Genomic DNA, 16,394 nt, shown 5'->3' on the forward strand with positions numbered 1-16,394 from the left:
TCATGCGCACTATATATAGAGTGGATTCAAAGGGAAGCCAAATTGTAGTCGGAGACGACTGGGAGTGAAGACTTATAACTAGGACGCTTGCGGGCGTATAGGGCGGCCGCTCTCAACGCAGGGAAACAATATTAAGGCGAAAGCCTTTAATGCCTCATACTGTCGTTAGCAGACGCGTCGGCAGCCGTGTCGACAGACGCGTCGGCAAGAGTGTCGACTGACGCGTCGGCAGCGGTGTCGACAGACGCGTCGGCAGCCGTGTCGGCAGGTTTGTCTGCCTTTCGATGTCACTGCTTAAAAAGAAACTGCGTCGAGGCTGGGAATCGAACCAGGACCTTTGGCATTTGAAGCGGAGACGCTACCACTCCACCACGAAGGCTCAGGGTTCAAGCATCTAGTACATCTAGTGAATGCATGGGTTTCATAAATAAAATAAAAAGGAATAAAGTCAAGAAAGGGAAAAATAAAAAATAAAAATAGAAATAAACAAAAATAAAAACAAAATAAACATAAGATACGAAAATAAAAACAAAAAACAATAAAAATTGGAAAAGGGGCAAAATATAAAATAAAAACAAACAAAATATGAAAAATAAAAAGGTAAATAAAAACAAACAGTGCGCCAGGAAACGCTTTCGCCTTGCAGCAGTTTAGAGAGCCAAAGTGCCCCTGACTTTTTTTGTATTTGTAGTAACGTTTATCCTGGACTAGATCAAGTCTTGATGATGAGATTGGTGAAAGGAGTGTTGGGAATATCCTACTCGATTAACACAAAAAGAACGGATGTCCACCCGCTGCACCAGTAATTACGGCTATGTGTCGGTTTACTTGGAAACAGATTGTTGCAAGGTAGAGCACGAACTAAAGCAACAAGCCCGACGTTAATGCGTAATGACTTTTATAGTTGCACAAGTGTCAGTAAATGAGTGAGGGGTTCATAAAGACGGTAGTTCACTGTTGGACATACCATACCTTTTTAAGTTCTCATGAAATGATACATAATAATGCTTGCCACGTTGTGATGGTGACGAGCATCTCACATCGCTTTCTGTCAGCGTTTTGAGGGCGAGAAAGTCGGTCTCTCATTGCACCTTTCTTTGAAGCCAAGTGCCTCAGGACGGCGCAGTACTGAAAGGTTATCCCGCTTTCAGTCAAAAGCGCGCATCGAGTCGCGGAGTTCTTTTTGAACTTTTACACCGCATATTACGAATGAAAACGATTAAAAAACTTCTTGTTTACGCTTTTATTTTCAGGCCATATGTGCACATTTCCTAGGCAGGGGCATAATCGTGACAAATGCGAGTACAAAAATTTAAAGAACAGCAACAAAATATGAACACTTCGATGAAATAAGAAGGCGAAGGATAAAAGCCTCAGATACAACAAGCAATATAATGTAATGGTATTGTAGTAATGAGTTGCAACTATTTCATGCACGCGCAAACTGAAGACATGTTTTCACCAGCATACTGGTCTGAGCGAAGAATACGAAGGGCATACGCTAATCTGCACTGCCCTTGAGTGTGTTCTGTCCATATTTCGCGTTTCCTTGTCTATGTTGCTCTTGTCAGCATGTCTGTAAAGACATGCTCTGCTGTTTATTTAATAAGCAAATAAGCAATGCTTTTTAGGTTCGTCATATTCGAACATTTAAAATGCGTTCCTTTCCAGGAGAGCACGAATTCTCAGCATAGCCTCGATGTATTTCCGTTACTTGTGCAACAGTATCTGCACGGCCTAGCAGAATGAGGCCTAGTGCTGATCACATCAAAAACGCGCTGCGTAGTTGACGGTTTCCTTGAGCGCAAACTGCGCGTCCCACAGGTGCTGCTCCGTCCTGGTAAACAGCCAGATGTCTGTGCTGCAGGCGCGCGAGGCAAATAGCTGCCCTCCTCATTACATGACGGCATGCAGCGTGCAAGTGGCGATGGTGCATCGGCGCTGTTGGCGAGAATGGGGAAAAATAAAATGCTTCGCGATAAACGTCCCAAACTTCCTTTTTGGACTGAAGCCTCTAAGCAAAACTGCGAAACAAAACCGCTAAACAAAACCACGTGCAACAAGGTAGACTCTGAGCGTCTTTCTTCGTTTCAAAAACGAGCCTTAAAAATGATATCATCTCATCGATCCTCATCACCAAGCTCCCTGTCCGATAATTTGAACATATTACCATTTCCACAGCTCTATAATTTTTGCTTAGCCACAGTGATTTTCCGTGAAATTAAACTTGATTATGCCGCCTTTTCAAACACATACTTAAACAGAGAAGTAGCATACAACTTACGCAATATTTCATTGACGGGGTTAATACCAAGAACAAACTATGGTACTAAAACTATTCAGAATCAAATAATTGCGTAATGCATATCCATGCTTAATTACACTTGCCAAGAAAAACGTAACGATGCCTCGTTTTAAAAAACAAGTAAAGCTACTTCTCCTTCCTCCAAATGTATAATAGCTTTCGCCTGACGTCCCGTTGAGGTTTCCGCTAATTTCCCCTGTAGTTTAAATGGCGTGATTGAAAGTGATGTATTGTTGCTTTGTGAAATACTTGAGCAATGATTGTTGCGAACAGTGTTAGTAACTGTATAACCTTCTTCACAAATAATTTTCCTTCAATGGCTTCATATATGTTCATTCTTGTGCGCCTACCTGTGTAGTTAGCTTTGTAATTTTCATTGTGTCCAACATACTTTTAGTTATTCGGTGCCAGCTGTCAGATGCGTACGTCCGGGGTGAAGGCCACGTCAGGAGAGACAGGAGTCACCTTTTGCCTTACCTCGTGGGCATATTTCACATCCTGTGTTTATGTCCCAAATAAATTAAAATTGAAGTTAACATGCTACAGCCACGAAGGAAAGAGCCTCTTAAAGACGCCAAGCTTATCACAGGAGAACAAAGCGAAACTATAGTGCGAGCATCAAACTGATCTCAATGATTTCTCTCGAGCCGAAGTTTTGCTTTAATATTGTATGTCTTTATTCCCAGTGCATCAAGTCATACAACGACATTTGCACTCCTGAAAACGTAAGTAATATATCTTTGCAGAATAATTAGCGCTTCTGGGTTATGAACTGGTGCAGTGTTGGTTGGTCTAAAAGGATCCCAAAGATTATATGTCATAGATGTCAATCAGCACAAAATAACAACAGTTTACCAAAGTTTCCTAAAAAAATATCACTCCGGTGCCTATGTTACAAGCGTAATCGTTGCACTGACAAGTAATAGTGTTTGTTTTTTTTTTTTGTTCACAATGCCCTACTGAAATAATCAGTGCGTAAAGTAGTGCACAGTGGTTGTGCTGCAGCATTCAACTACTGTTGGAAGTATGCAAAAAAAAACACTGGTTTCAGCCTCAGCAGGACACAAGTCTGTGTTTAAGTCAGAAAAACTGACCAAAAAACGTGCGCATTAATTCAACCTCTGACTAGTCCAATTATACTGTTACGGTGCATAGTTGCTAGGAGAAGACGACGTTGTTTTGGGACGTTCGGCAGTGAACGACGACGAGGACGTGGCAGTTTGTGCTGGAGTGATTTAGCTCGGTGTGCCTTCTGACTGTGGCCTGTACCGTCTGCCGCTGGGCTAACCCCCCGTAATATTTGGTGGAGGTGCTGGGTATCACACCGGGACCCTGCCCTGGACCTCCGCAGCGGTCGTCAGCTTCGAGCCACCACTATGCCGTCCAACCCACCTCCGGCCGCAGCATCACCACCAGCGCCGACCGTTGTCGTGGCGCAGCCTCGCGACCCAGGCACCTTTTGTGGCACCGATGACGTCGATGTCGAGGATTGGCTCGCCATGTATGAGCGAGTCAGCAAGCACAACCGCTGGGACGCGACGCTCATGCTTGCTAACGTTATTTTCTACCTGGCGGGCACGGCGCGCGTCTGGTTTGAGACGCATGAGGAAGACCTCACCTCTTGGGACAACTGCAAAGAAAAGCTCAGAGACTTATTTGGCAAACCAATTGGGCGCAAGCTGGGTGCTAAAAAAGACCTTGCTTCTCGAGCACAGTCATCTACGGAGTCATACCTCTCCTACATCCAGGACGTCCTCGCTCTGTGCCGAAAAGTAGACAGCGCCATGCCAGAGACCGACAAGGTGGGCCACATCCTGAAGGGGATTGCTGATGATGCATTCAACCTTCTTCTTTGTAAAGATTGTGCAACGGTTGACTCCGTCCTCCAGGTATGCCGGCAATTCGAGCAGGCAAAACATCGCCGTATTGCTTCTCGTTTTGATCGCCTTCCGAACACTGCGGCGACATCCTCCTGCGAAGACCTGCCAACACTGCGACAACCGTCCCATCCTGCCAATTTAACTAGAATCGTCCGCAGAGAACTGGAAGCTATGACTCCCGTCACCTTCGCCCCTCAACCGGCCGACTCTACGATTGCGCTGATCCAGGCCGTCGTTCGCCAGGAGTTTGCGAACGTGGGCCTCAATTCTGGCCTGCCGTCTGCGTCGCTCACGTTACCGCTACCGGAATCCTGCGGATTGGCGCACCCCGGACGACCGCCCAATCTGCTTCACCTGTTCGCGTGTCGGCCACATTTCCCGTCACTGCCGCAGCCGTTGGTTTTCGCCACCTCACCTCCGTTCCACTTACGATCGTCGTGCAGACTACGGACCTAGCTCCAATTATGATCGCCGTGCCGGCTTCGAACCACGCCAGACGTCTTCTCGTGCTGAGTCTCCGCACGCTTTCGACACTTCGGCCCCGCGAAGGTGCAGCCGCTCGCCTTCCCCTCAGATCCGCCGCTCTCGTTCGCCGCAATTTCGACGCCCGTCCACTCCACCCTTACCTGGCTCTCACTCGGAAAACTAACCAATGCAGCTCCCGGAGGTGATGCTGCATTGATGACCCGGCCCGAAAATCCTCTCCTGACCCTCGCTCCTCGCCGCAACCTTCTCGATATCTGCGTGGACGGTGCACCAGTTACCGCGCTTATTGACACTGGCGCCCAAATTTCTGTCCTGAGCTCCTCGTTTCGCCGTCGTCTGAAGAAGGCTGTGACACCTGCCGTTTCCTCAGCCGTTCGCGTCGCCGACAGAAGTGCTGCTGCCGTTGTTGGACTGTGCACTGCGCGTGTTTCCATTGCTGGTCGTACAACCCCTGTCGCATTCACTGTCCTCGACCATTGCCCCCACGATGTGATCCTCGGTATCGACGTTTTAACGACGCACGCGGCTCTAATTGATTGCGCCACTGGCCTTCTTCGTTTGGACTTGCCGCTCTGCTCCGAAAGCGCCGATACCAAGCCGCCTCGCTTACGTGCCGCTGAATTTACTCGCTTGCCGCGTGACGCTGCAGTCTATGTCCCTATGTCCCCGTTTCCCGCCGTTCCTGATGGTGTCTACGTCACGTACCCAATCAAGGACGTTGTCCTCCAGCGTAACGTCATCCTTCCACACACAGTCCTGACCGTCACCGGCAACCGCACCTACCTTCCGATTCTGAACTTCAGTCTCTCTCCCCAAGTTTTACCCTGTGGCATCGCGCTCGCTGAACTGGTTCCATTGGCCGAATGTACAGTTTCTGCTCTAACAGCTGTGCCTAACGCTGATCTCCATGCCCTTCCCCGCTCGGCCGCTTCACGCCCGGACCCTACTTTTGCGATGATCGCGGCGGATTTGCCACCTGACCACGCCAACGCCCTCTGCGCCCTTTTAGCTTCCTACAGTGATGTCTTCGATTTCGGGAATCGTCCTCTTGGCCAAACTTCGGTCGTGACCCATCGCATCAATACGGGCGATGCCAGCCCTATACACAGAAGGCCCTATCGTGTTTCTCTTCCTGAGCGCCATGTCATCCAAACCGAGGTGGACAAGATGCTGGCGAACAACATTATCGAGCCTTCTAGCAGCCCTTGGGCATCCCCTGCAGTGTTGGTCAAAAAGAAAGATGGCAGCTGGCGCTTCTGTGTCGACTATCGTTATCTTAATCAAGTAACGAAGAAAGACGTCTATCCTCTTCCGAGAATTGATGACGCCCTCGACTGTCTACATGGTGCCAGCTACTTTTCTTCTATTGATCTCCGTTCAGGCTACTGGCGAATCGCTGTTGACGAACGGGATCGTGAGAAGACTGCCCTTATCACCCCCGATGGCCTGTACCAATTCAAAGTTATGCCTTTCGGCCTCTGCAACGCTCCTGCCACCTTCGAGCGCATGATGGACTCGCTTCTGCGTGGCTTCAAATGGACAACGTGCTTGTGCTACCTAGATGACGTTGTCGTTTTCTCCTCAACGTTCGAAAGCCACATACGCCGTCTTGCTACTATCCTTGCGGTCTTCCGTCGCGCTGGTCTCCAACTGAACTCCAAGAAGTGCACCTTTGGCCAGCGCCAAATTAAGGTCCTCGGCCACTTGGTTGATGCGTCTGGTGTAAAGCCCGACCCTGACAAAGTTCGTGCCGTTCGTGAGTTCCCCACTCCCCGTTCCTCGAGCGATGTGCGCAGTTTCCTCGGGCTCTGCTCGTATTTTCGCCGGTTTATCCCGAACTTCGCCGACATGGCCCGTCCCCTTACCACCCTCCTGAAGAAGGATGTCCCTTTCTCCTGGGGCCTTGACCAAGCTCGCTCCTTCACGGCACTTGTTGCGGCCCTCACGGCTCCACCTGTGTTGGCCCATTTCGACCCCTCTGCGCCTACGGAACTTCGCACAGACGCCAGTGGCCATGGTATTGGCGCCATTCTTGCGCAGCGGCAACACGAGCACTTTCGTGTGATTGCTTACGCCAGCCGCCTGCTCTCTCCTTCCGAACGTAACTACTCTATTACGGAGCGGGAGTGCCTTGCTCTTGTTTGGGCGTTAACAAAATTCCGCCCTTACTTGTTTGGAAGGCCCTTCTGCGTAGTTACGGATCACCATGCTTTGTGTTGGCTGTCCTCTCTTAAAGACCCTACAGGACGTCTGGGTCGCTGGGCCTTGCGTTTGCAAGAATACACATTTAATGTTGTCTACAAGTCCGGCCAGCTGCACCAAGACGCTGACTGTCTGTCCCGCCATCCTGTCGATCCCCCTGACTCCCACACACGTGATACCGACGACTGTGTACTGTCCGTATCAGACTTTCTGAACATTGGTGACGAGCAGCGCCGTGATCCAACTCTGCGCCTCATAGTCGACCGCCTCCGCAGCGACCCTTCCGATCCTGCTCTACGAATGTTCGTGCTGCATCACGATATTTTGTACCGGCGCAATATGCACCCAGATGGCGCCGACCTCCTGCTCGTCGTCCCGACCCATCTCCGCTCCACAGTACTTGCCCAACTTCATGACGCTCCTACTGCCGGGCACCTAGGCGTCTCACGCACGTACGACAGCGTGCGCAGGCGGTTCTTCTGGCCTGGCCTTTACCGCTCTGTCCGCGGTTATGTTGCTGCTTGTGATCAATGCCAGCGCCGGAAAACGCCCCCACTTCCACCCAGTGGCCAGCTTCAGCCCATCGACATCCCGACTGACCCATTTTTCCGTGTTGGTCTCGACCTGCTTGGTCCTTTCCCCCCATCAACATCCGGGAACAAGTGGATTGCCGTTGCGACCGATTACACTACCCGGTACGCTATCACGCGCGCTATCCCTACCAGCTGTGCCTCCGATGTCGCCGACTTTTTTCTCCATGACGTCGTCCTACTTCATGGCGCTCCTCGTCAACTGCTTACGGGTCGCGGCCCCTGCTTTCTGTCTAAAGTGGTCCACGACCTTCTGCGCTCCTGCTCTACCCGCCACAAGTTCACGACGGCCTACCATCCTCAGACCAACGGCCTTACTGAGCGTCTTAATCGCACCCTGACGGACATGCTGTCTATGTATGTCTCAGACCACCATCGAGACTGGGACGTCAGCTTACCTTTCGTGACGTTCGCCTACAATTCCACACGCCACGATACCACCGGCTACTCTCCCTTCTACCTGCTCTTTGGCCGCGACCCGTTGCTACCCTTCGACAGCCTCCTGCCTCACGACCCTTGTACCAGCAGTTACGCTGGTGACGCCATTGCCCGAGCTGACGCCGCCCGCCAAATCGCTCGAGATCGCCTCGACGCTTCACAAGTCGCTCAAAAACGACGGTACGACCTTCATCACCGTGATGCCCATTACCCTCCCGAATCCCTCGTACTCCTCTGGCTCCCTGCGCGTCGTGTGGGCCTGTGTGAGAAGTTGCTGCCTCGTTACGTGGGTCCTTACCGCGTCTTGCGGCAACTGAGCGATGTCACCTACGAGATCGCGCCCCTGCAACCCCACACTCCTCGTGCGGCCTCCTCCACACAGCTCGTACACGTCGCCCGTCTTAAGCCCTACCATCCAAACCCACCATCTTAGGACACCCAGGGACCGTGCTTCCTTCCGCCCGGCGGAGGAGGGGGGGGGGGGGGGGGGGGGGTAGTGTTACGGTGCATAGTTGCTAGGAGAAGACGACGTTGTTTTGGGACGTTCGGCAGTGAACGACGACGAGGACGTGGCAGTTTGTGCTGGAGTGATTTAGCTCGGTGTGCCTTCTGACTGTGGCCTGTACCGTCTGCCGCTGGGCTAACCCCCCGTAATAATACACTCTATCTGCCACCACGTCAATGTGCAAATTCTTCAGATTTAAACAGCGGTAATTTTTCAGACGAATACACAGATAAACATGACAACTAGCCCCGCAACGTGTTTTACTAAATGTGCCAATTATTGGGCGCAACGTCTATCTCTGGAGCGGGCGGAGATAGTGTGGATTTTGCGTCATTAACAGGCGGTCTTTACCTTTCATTATTATTCCATCAGCACCACATGCCTTTTGAATTCTCGCCTATTAAAAGATATGTTTCATGTTATTTTTCTTGTTATTTCCCGCTGTTAAAGAGTGCGTGTGCCGCATATTTTGATCGTAGTACGTCGTTGCGGTAGCAGCAGGCCGTTAGTTACGCTTCTGGCGCACTGGTTAATAGCTACACGCCTCTATACCAGACGTACTCTACAGCACCCGACATAAGCTCCAACTTCTATTCTGATGACAGGAGACTGCGAGAAGTATGGTTAGTCAAAGGGACACTGACGACAAACTGAATGTTGCCGGCACTGAGAGACTGCAGTGGTCGAAACAAAAAGATGCAGCATTGATGAAAACCATGAATTTTATAAAAGTAGAAAAGGCCAATTATTTCAATACTGGTATCACTACCACCGGAAGTTTTCGCAGCTATATTTCAGTGAAATAATAGTTTATCATCCTGCCCAAATCAAAGACCTCACTGAGCTGATATTGCACACATTTATACGTCGACTGCGATTGTTCTGACGGCACAAGCTCGCAGTTTACGTAGCTCCGCGTCAAGTTTAATGCGCCGGCTGACTTGATCAGACGCCTTTAGCATACCGTGTACAGTGTTCCCGCTACCGTTACCGGAGTACCGGGAGCCCGCCCACCAGCGGTGAGTACGCGCTGATTGGTTCCGACGCTGCGGGCGCGAGCACAGCTGCTACAGCTGCCGGGTACAAGGCGCCATCTGGCGCCGTCAAGATAATTTGCGCATGCGCATTGGCGGTGCGCAGACTTCCGGTACTCCGGTACCGGTAACACGGTACACGGTATGCTAAAGGCGTCTGTTGACTCTGCTGCATTTGGCGGCTGCCAAGTGTTGTCGTCGTCACCTCTTAATTTTTTAAAGAGCACTATATCGAGACCTGGTTTCCAAGCCATTGTTTAGCCCGCTAGCCTGAAGTCACATTTCGTTGAATCCTAATTTGGGCCTGGGTGTCTTCTTCATAAGTGCGTCTACATCGAAGAAGCTACACAAGCGGTAGCGGCGTCGAAGCCAGCTAAACAGAAGTATATCCATCTCAACTCAAGGGCAGGCGACGCCTTTGATAGTCTGAGCAATTCGAAGTATAATTCTGATCGAAGGAATTAAAGAATGATTACTGCTAAATAGGCGTGATGAAAGGGGTCAGAGAAATACTGCCTCTTGATCACGCTTGACAGCTTGTTCCAATTGTAGCCTGTGTCGTATCCCATTCGATCCATACCAGCCTCTTTCCAGTAAGCAATAGAGGCACCTAAAGGAGGAATAGCAAACATCTTCTGTCTACTATGATGACAGCGCAGATTTACCCAGCTAGCTGACTACGGCCATGATTAAAGGAATGAGGTTCTCCGAACTCACCTTGAAGCGAGGGAGTGCCGCTTTGCTTTGCTTAAGAAGGGACAGTATTTCTGCGCCACACCATTGGCATCACTCCAAAAGTTTTAAAATCTCGCAGAAGGAGCAAACCGGCTGCTTTACTTTCTTCATCCCCTGTGTACTCTGTCTGACCTTCCCGAAGAAGAAATTGCCCCGTGTACACCTGCGGGCAGGCAAAAGCTTGCGCGCTCCCTCACAAAAGTGTGGTCGTATTTCCTCCACTTGTGTAAATGCACTTCAAATTGCTCCCTTCCAAACGGCAGCTATCGCCACATTCGTTCATCACTGATCCGAGTTATTGTCACGAAAGAAATCTCCGGCAGAGCTAGAGGAACAGTTACCTCAACAAGTACCATTGATCGACTTAATTTAGATGACGGACCTCTTGCGAAATAATTACATCTATATCACTTTGTGAAGAGATTCTATGTTCTTCAAGAGTTTCGTTCACATTTACTACCTGTGTTTGGAAACAGTGACCTTCTGAGGAAAGCAACCTTGTCACAAGCAACTGGTGCTTGGCCAAAGCGAAACACTTCCGCTAAGCGCGCATAAATCCCGGCGACCTTCTGCGCAACCTGGCTATAATTAGATCCCAGTGAAGTACAAATACGAAGTGAATGCGCTACATGAGCCGGAAGTGAAGCTGAACAAGTTTGTTTGCGAAAACACATGCGGCAGCCCCGCCTTCTCTCCGCACACCGGAAATGTGACGCCTGCTGAAGTGAGACCTCCAGCCTAAGGATGAGCCTCCACCCTCCACCTCCTCCCTCTAGAAGCACCAGCCACCTCCTTAACAAATTCCCTAGCTATAAGCAGCTGCCCACCATACCACACTCGAGTGCATTAACTCTGCAGGAGCACCATCCACCCATGTATCTCCTACCCGCTACCACTAATCCATCTACATCCACAAGGCGTACGCCCACCAGAAGCCCTCGTAGAAGCCAAAGGAAAAGTGACGGGCAAATAAATTTAAAGACGCAGTGGGAAAACCATCTGCCCTCTAGAAGCATCGTCCACCAGCCACCTCGCCACCCCACACCGTAGCTAGAGGGCTGCAAAACCGCCCACCACCACCATCGATCCGCGTCCAAACAAAGGTGCCAGGCAGGGAGACACAATCTCGCCTATGCTATTCACCGTCTGTTTACAGGAAGTATTCCGGGTCCTAAAATGGCAACAGTTGGGGATAAGAGCTAATGGAGAATACCTAACTAATGCGTGGTTCACTGATGATATTACCTTGCTAAGTCACTCAGGATATGAACTGCAAAGCATGATGAATGTGTTAGACAGGCAGAGCAGAACGGTGGGGCTAAAAATTAACATGCAGAAAATCTAAGTAATATTCAACAGTCTAGCAAGGAAACAGCAGTTCGCTATTGGTGGCGAGGTGCTAGAAGTGACAAGGAAATACGTCTACTCAGCGCATGTAGTGACCGCTGATCCGGATCATGAGAGGGAAATAACTAGAAGAATAAGAATGGGGTTGAGCGCATATGACAGGTTCTCTCAGATCATGAATGGCAGTTTACAAATATCCCTCCAGAGAAAAGTATACAACAGCTGCATCGTACCGGTACTCACCTATGGGGCAGAAACGTGGAGGCTAACAAAAAAGGTTCAGCTTAAGTTAAGGACAACGCAGCGAGCTATGGTAAGAAAAATGATGTGTAACGTTACGAGATCGGAAGCGGGCGGAGTGGGTGAGGGAACAAACGCGGGTTAATGACATCCTATTCGAAATGGAGGAAGAAGTGGGCTTGGGCAGGGCATGCAATGCGAAGACAAGATAAACGCTGGTCTTTAAGGGTAACGGATTCGATTCCTAGAGAAGGCAAGCATAGGAGGCGGCGGCAGAAAGTTAGATGGGTGGATGAGATTAAGAAGTTTGCAGGGATAATATGGTGACTGCAGGTGGCAAAGGACATGGTTGATTGGAGAGACATGGGAGAGGCCTTTGCCCTGCAGTGGGCGTAGTCAGGCTGATGATGATGATGATGATGGAGAAGCACATTTATACGCCTCAAGACAACATGTTATCAGGATGACTGCCTTAGGTACGCGATATCTTTATTTCAAAGGAATATGGAAAGAGTGCTTACACATGTGCGTCCTAATGTATGTGCCTCTTCAGCTTCGAATATTTTTTTTCTTATTCTATATTTTCTTCTTCCTACAACACATATCTAAAAAAAAAGGCTTACATTTCTTTTGCTTACGGAAATGTTTTGCGATGGGAAGAAGCGAAAATATAACCCACATTCATTTGTGATAAACGGCTTACGTACAGTCAGGCCGGAATGAAACGCGAACGCGCATATTTCATACATTTCTACTTTGCAGCCAAATATTCCTTTAAAACCTATTTACGATTATGCCCTTCGGCAGACCCTTTATCCAGACACATGAATCAGGCTAGCTGCACTCTACAGCTGAAAGTAGGCAGGTAAAATATTTTGTTTTCTTGACATGAGCTGTTCGCGTTTCATTCCGGCATGACTGTACATAAGACATTGATCTTGTACGCATTTGTGATAACCTGTCACGTTCTGGCGTCTAAATGTGACTCTTGCAATCAATAAAATTTGCTGGAGGTTAGCGCCAATGTCGATCGTCTCCGTTCTATGTCCTTGTTTTCTGCTTTGCTAGAATATCTTTATCGACTATGCACCAACAAGCTCAAAAAGACGCTGCTAAGCAAAATGCGACCCCGGCAGATTGCCTTCGCCGCCAAACACGGCTGAGCACGACTGCCGAGTTTCGTCCCCAAGGTAAATTCAGTCACCTGGTCTGCGTCTGTATTCTGTCGGCAGTATGAGGGGCACATCGATTAATCTTTCGAACCTATTGGACAACCGCAACGATAGAGTGCTTTTTCTGCGACAACCTAGCAGATTTTTAAGCATGGATTCTTGGTGCTTTGTTTCATGCCTAAATAAAGCTCGACACATAACCGCTGTAAGTCTGGTACTCAGTTCCATGAAATACAAGTATTGCTATGGGCAGCATAGATTTCCTTCCGTTGAAGGTCACAAGGTTGCGCTATAAGGATTTTCCTTCGAAAGCCTTGGGATACCTGCATGTTCTCAGTACTGCTTGTTCATATCCTGTACATGCGCTGCAACTTCCCTACGCTAGTAGAGATACATGCTGGTAACCGACAAAAAATCTACTCAGGTCTTATCTTACCAAAACTCCTCTCCATGCGGTCTCATATAAAACAACTCTACATTGACGGTCTGCAGTCCAACTGAAACTAATCGTGGATTCCAAGATTGAGTACAAGGTTACAGCTTATAACGAACTTTTGAATTCACATCCAGTGCGCTAAGAGAAAATAGCAAGCATTTGTTTTCAGAATCGATGAATATTGTTTGCGTCGACGTCTATTTATGACTGCCTATTCGCAGTTGTAGAACAGATCAGTAAAAATCATTTTGTGATTTTTGATTAGATGGCCCAACATACCTCTCGAACTGGTAAAGTCAGTTGCTATTTAGCGGTCCACATACTGTCTCGTGTTGTGTCTGACTTATTTCTTCATATTCAGAAAGCCTGGCTGCAACGTTTACTTTGCCAGAACTAATCAGCTTTCTTGTACTTGCAGGATGGCGCCGCCGGACTGGTTCTTCGGATTCTTGAGGTTAGGCTCGTTTTTTGTACCATTCCAATCTACCTTTTCCACAAGATGTGGCGCCCTTTGAGTAGCGAGAGAAAACTCCTTGCAGACGAAAACGTGGTCTACGCAGGCGCATCCGGCTCCACGAGACGCCGACTGCTCCTTCGATGTTGCTCGTGTGCGCTTGACAGCTGTCGCTGCCGTCGGTCATATTTCGCCTGTCCCTAACATGCCCCCCACGCTAGCTGGATGGGCTGAGTGCGGGGTCGGCTGCCAAGCTTTGTTCGGTTGCAACGACGGTGGTCGGAGTGGGACTGCCGGAGTCCACTATATGAGCACTGCGAATCCCCAGGAGAGATGCAACAGTTCGCTCCACGGAATTGTGAGTGTGTTGCAGCCCACATTGTCCGCTGCCCGTTGCACGGGCAGGTCAGGAGGGGTCCAGGCCGAGCCCGCGGAATCATACTGCGAAGGACGGCTGAAATTCAAAAGCCCGAATCTACTACGCCTCTAGAAAGCCCCTTCGGAAGAAATGGTGCGTCACCCAGTCAGGGCGCGTTGGTTTTCGATCCTGAGGAGCTCGGTACCTCGCGGGGGCTTGCGGCAGGGCGAACCAATCCTGGGTCTTGGGGATACTCTCGTTTGGCACGAATCGGCAAACAAGGTTAAAGTGATTAGCCACTTGGAGGATTAGAAGCCATCGAAACTTCCGAACTGCTGCGGTAATAACAAATCCTGGCTTTTGTCTCCGCTTCATCCAAACCTGTTCAACCTACTAATGTGGTTGCGAGTGCTCATACCTGAGCAGGTGGAGAAAAGGTCAGTGAATGACTTTAAGGAAAGATGAGTGGGCCCAATACTCCGTGAGATCCAAGCCAGTTGTACATTTTTGCTGGTTGACGACACTATCAAGATAGGTCAGCCCCGGGACTGTTACATTGGACTAGCCGGCGAGCACAATCTGTGTTGGTGAAATCAAAGTCTTGTAGCAGCCAAAAATGTCGGAGTGGGGAGACCTGGCTTTGAGGAGGGTACCTCAGTTCCCGCCCCTGCAGGGATCCCGGTCTCGGAAGGTCGGAGATCCCGGTAAACGCTCAAGGGTATCGAAGAACGCTTGGAGGGTGAGGGCCCCCTATTCAGGCAACGAGCAAGTGGTCGTCCTTCACGGTGGCCTCTAAAGGAGCTCGTCACAATGTACATCAAATTCAAGATCTCGCGCTGTTCTTTCTCCCGTCCAAATACATATAACCTGTACCTGACAAATTTATTTCTTTTCACGTATACCACCCGTTCAGTCTTCTCCCAGAACCGATGAGGTGAATTTTCCCGGGCCCGCTCCTCGGCAGTGTGCTTAAGGTGCTACGTGTAGAATCCCTTTCCCTTTCATTTATATATTCACCTGCGGGTGTAGTAAACTACAATTAAATAATAAATAATAATAAATTCTTTATTTCACTCATGAAGTGAGGGAGTGCGGGAAAAAAAGCTGAAAATTCAGCTTGACTAGTTCCCAGCTCCCCAGAGTACAAAAAATTCAGGAAACAAAAAAAGAGAGGCGAAGAAAAAAAAATAAAATAAAATAATGGCAGAGCGGCATAAGAACAGCACAAATCAAAATACAGAAATGTTTTGTTTACAAAGTCAAATCGGCTTGTACAAGGAAAATAAACAAAACAATTCTAATTGAACTGTACGAGACACCGGTGATAAGCGAAAGTACATGCCGGAAAAAGCCCGAAAAAGCAAGAACGTTACATAAGTAAAGGAAAGAGACGAAGAAAAACAATGCGCATGAACAGAAAAGCGTCGCTCAAGGAAGGGTACAGCGTACATATGCAGAATGCGAGAAATGCACCATCACATGAACGGATTGTTGTCTGTGAACAGTAATTTCAGTTCTCTTTTTGAAGTTAACTCGGGAGTGATACCGTTTTTGTAACAGATATTTAGCAAGTGTGGTATCATTCTGTTTATCATTTGTCGTCCATAATCTGTCCTGCACGTTTTTACTAACCAAGGCTGTGTGCTTCTATATTCATAAGCTAGTGTCCTTTTACAAAGAGATGCCAACCCTAATAGACAGTGAGTGTTGTTTTTTATTTCAATCCTATAACGTGAACACAAGCCGTGCGAGTATAGGCTGTCTATTTTCATTATACAATATTTCGAGAACAAAAGGTGGGAAGGGTGACTTCTGGGGACGTTTTCAATGTTTCTTAACATTTTTTTCTGCAATGTCAGGATTTTTTGCAAATTTCCTTTGGTTGTATTCCCCCAGACTAATTGGCAATAGTTTATGTGTGAGTGGAATAGTGCATTGTACAATAAAAGTTTAACTTTTGGAGGTAGAGTATATCTGTTTGCGTACGTTACCCCCACGATGCAAGACAGTTTTGAGATGACGTGGCTCACGTGATTGTCCCACGTCATATTTTCGGTGAAATATACTCCAAGTATTTTAAATGTGTTTACTATCTCTATCTTTGAGTTGTTCAACTTAATGTCTCTGTCAATGCTAATAATTTTGTTTTTCGCATGGTATAGGACAGCCTTCGTTTTACTAACGTTTATTTTTAATTTGTTTAGTTGGGCCC

At 48.5% G+C, this 16,394-nt stretch overlaps 1 protein-coding gene across 3 annotated transcripts in view; it reads left to right on the forward strand.

The window, feature by feature from the left end:
• The window catches only part of LOC149345655 (uncharacterized), a 53,174-nt gene that overhangs the window by 21,131 nt on the left and 15,649 nt on the right, over positions 1 to 16,394 (forward strand). For 2 of the 3 annotated variants that reach the window (XM_089586158.1, XM_089586160.1), the window contains 2 exons: positions 2,992 to 3,030; positions 13,789 to 13,824. In XM_089586158.1, the coding sequence (XP_089442284.1) occupies positions 2,992 to 3,030; positions 13,789 to 13,824 (75 nt within the window). The remainder of the gene's footprint in view (positions 1 to 2,991; positions 3,031 to 13,788; positions 13,825 to 16,394) is intronic. The other variant, XM_089586159.1, reaches the window with a different exon arrangement.

The sequence above is a fragment of the Amblyomma mixtum genome, chromosome 4 (assembly GCF_055824585.1).
Source record: "Amblyomma mixtum isolate Tamu chromosome 4, ASM5582458v1, whole genome shotgun sequence".
In the NCBI taxonomy this organism is placed as follows: Eukaryota; Metazoa; Arthropoda; class Arachnida; order Ixodida; family Ixodidae; genus Amblyomma; species Amblyomma mixtum.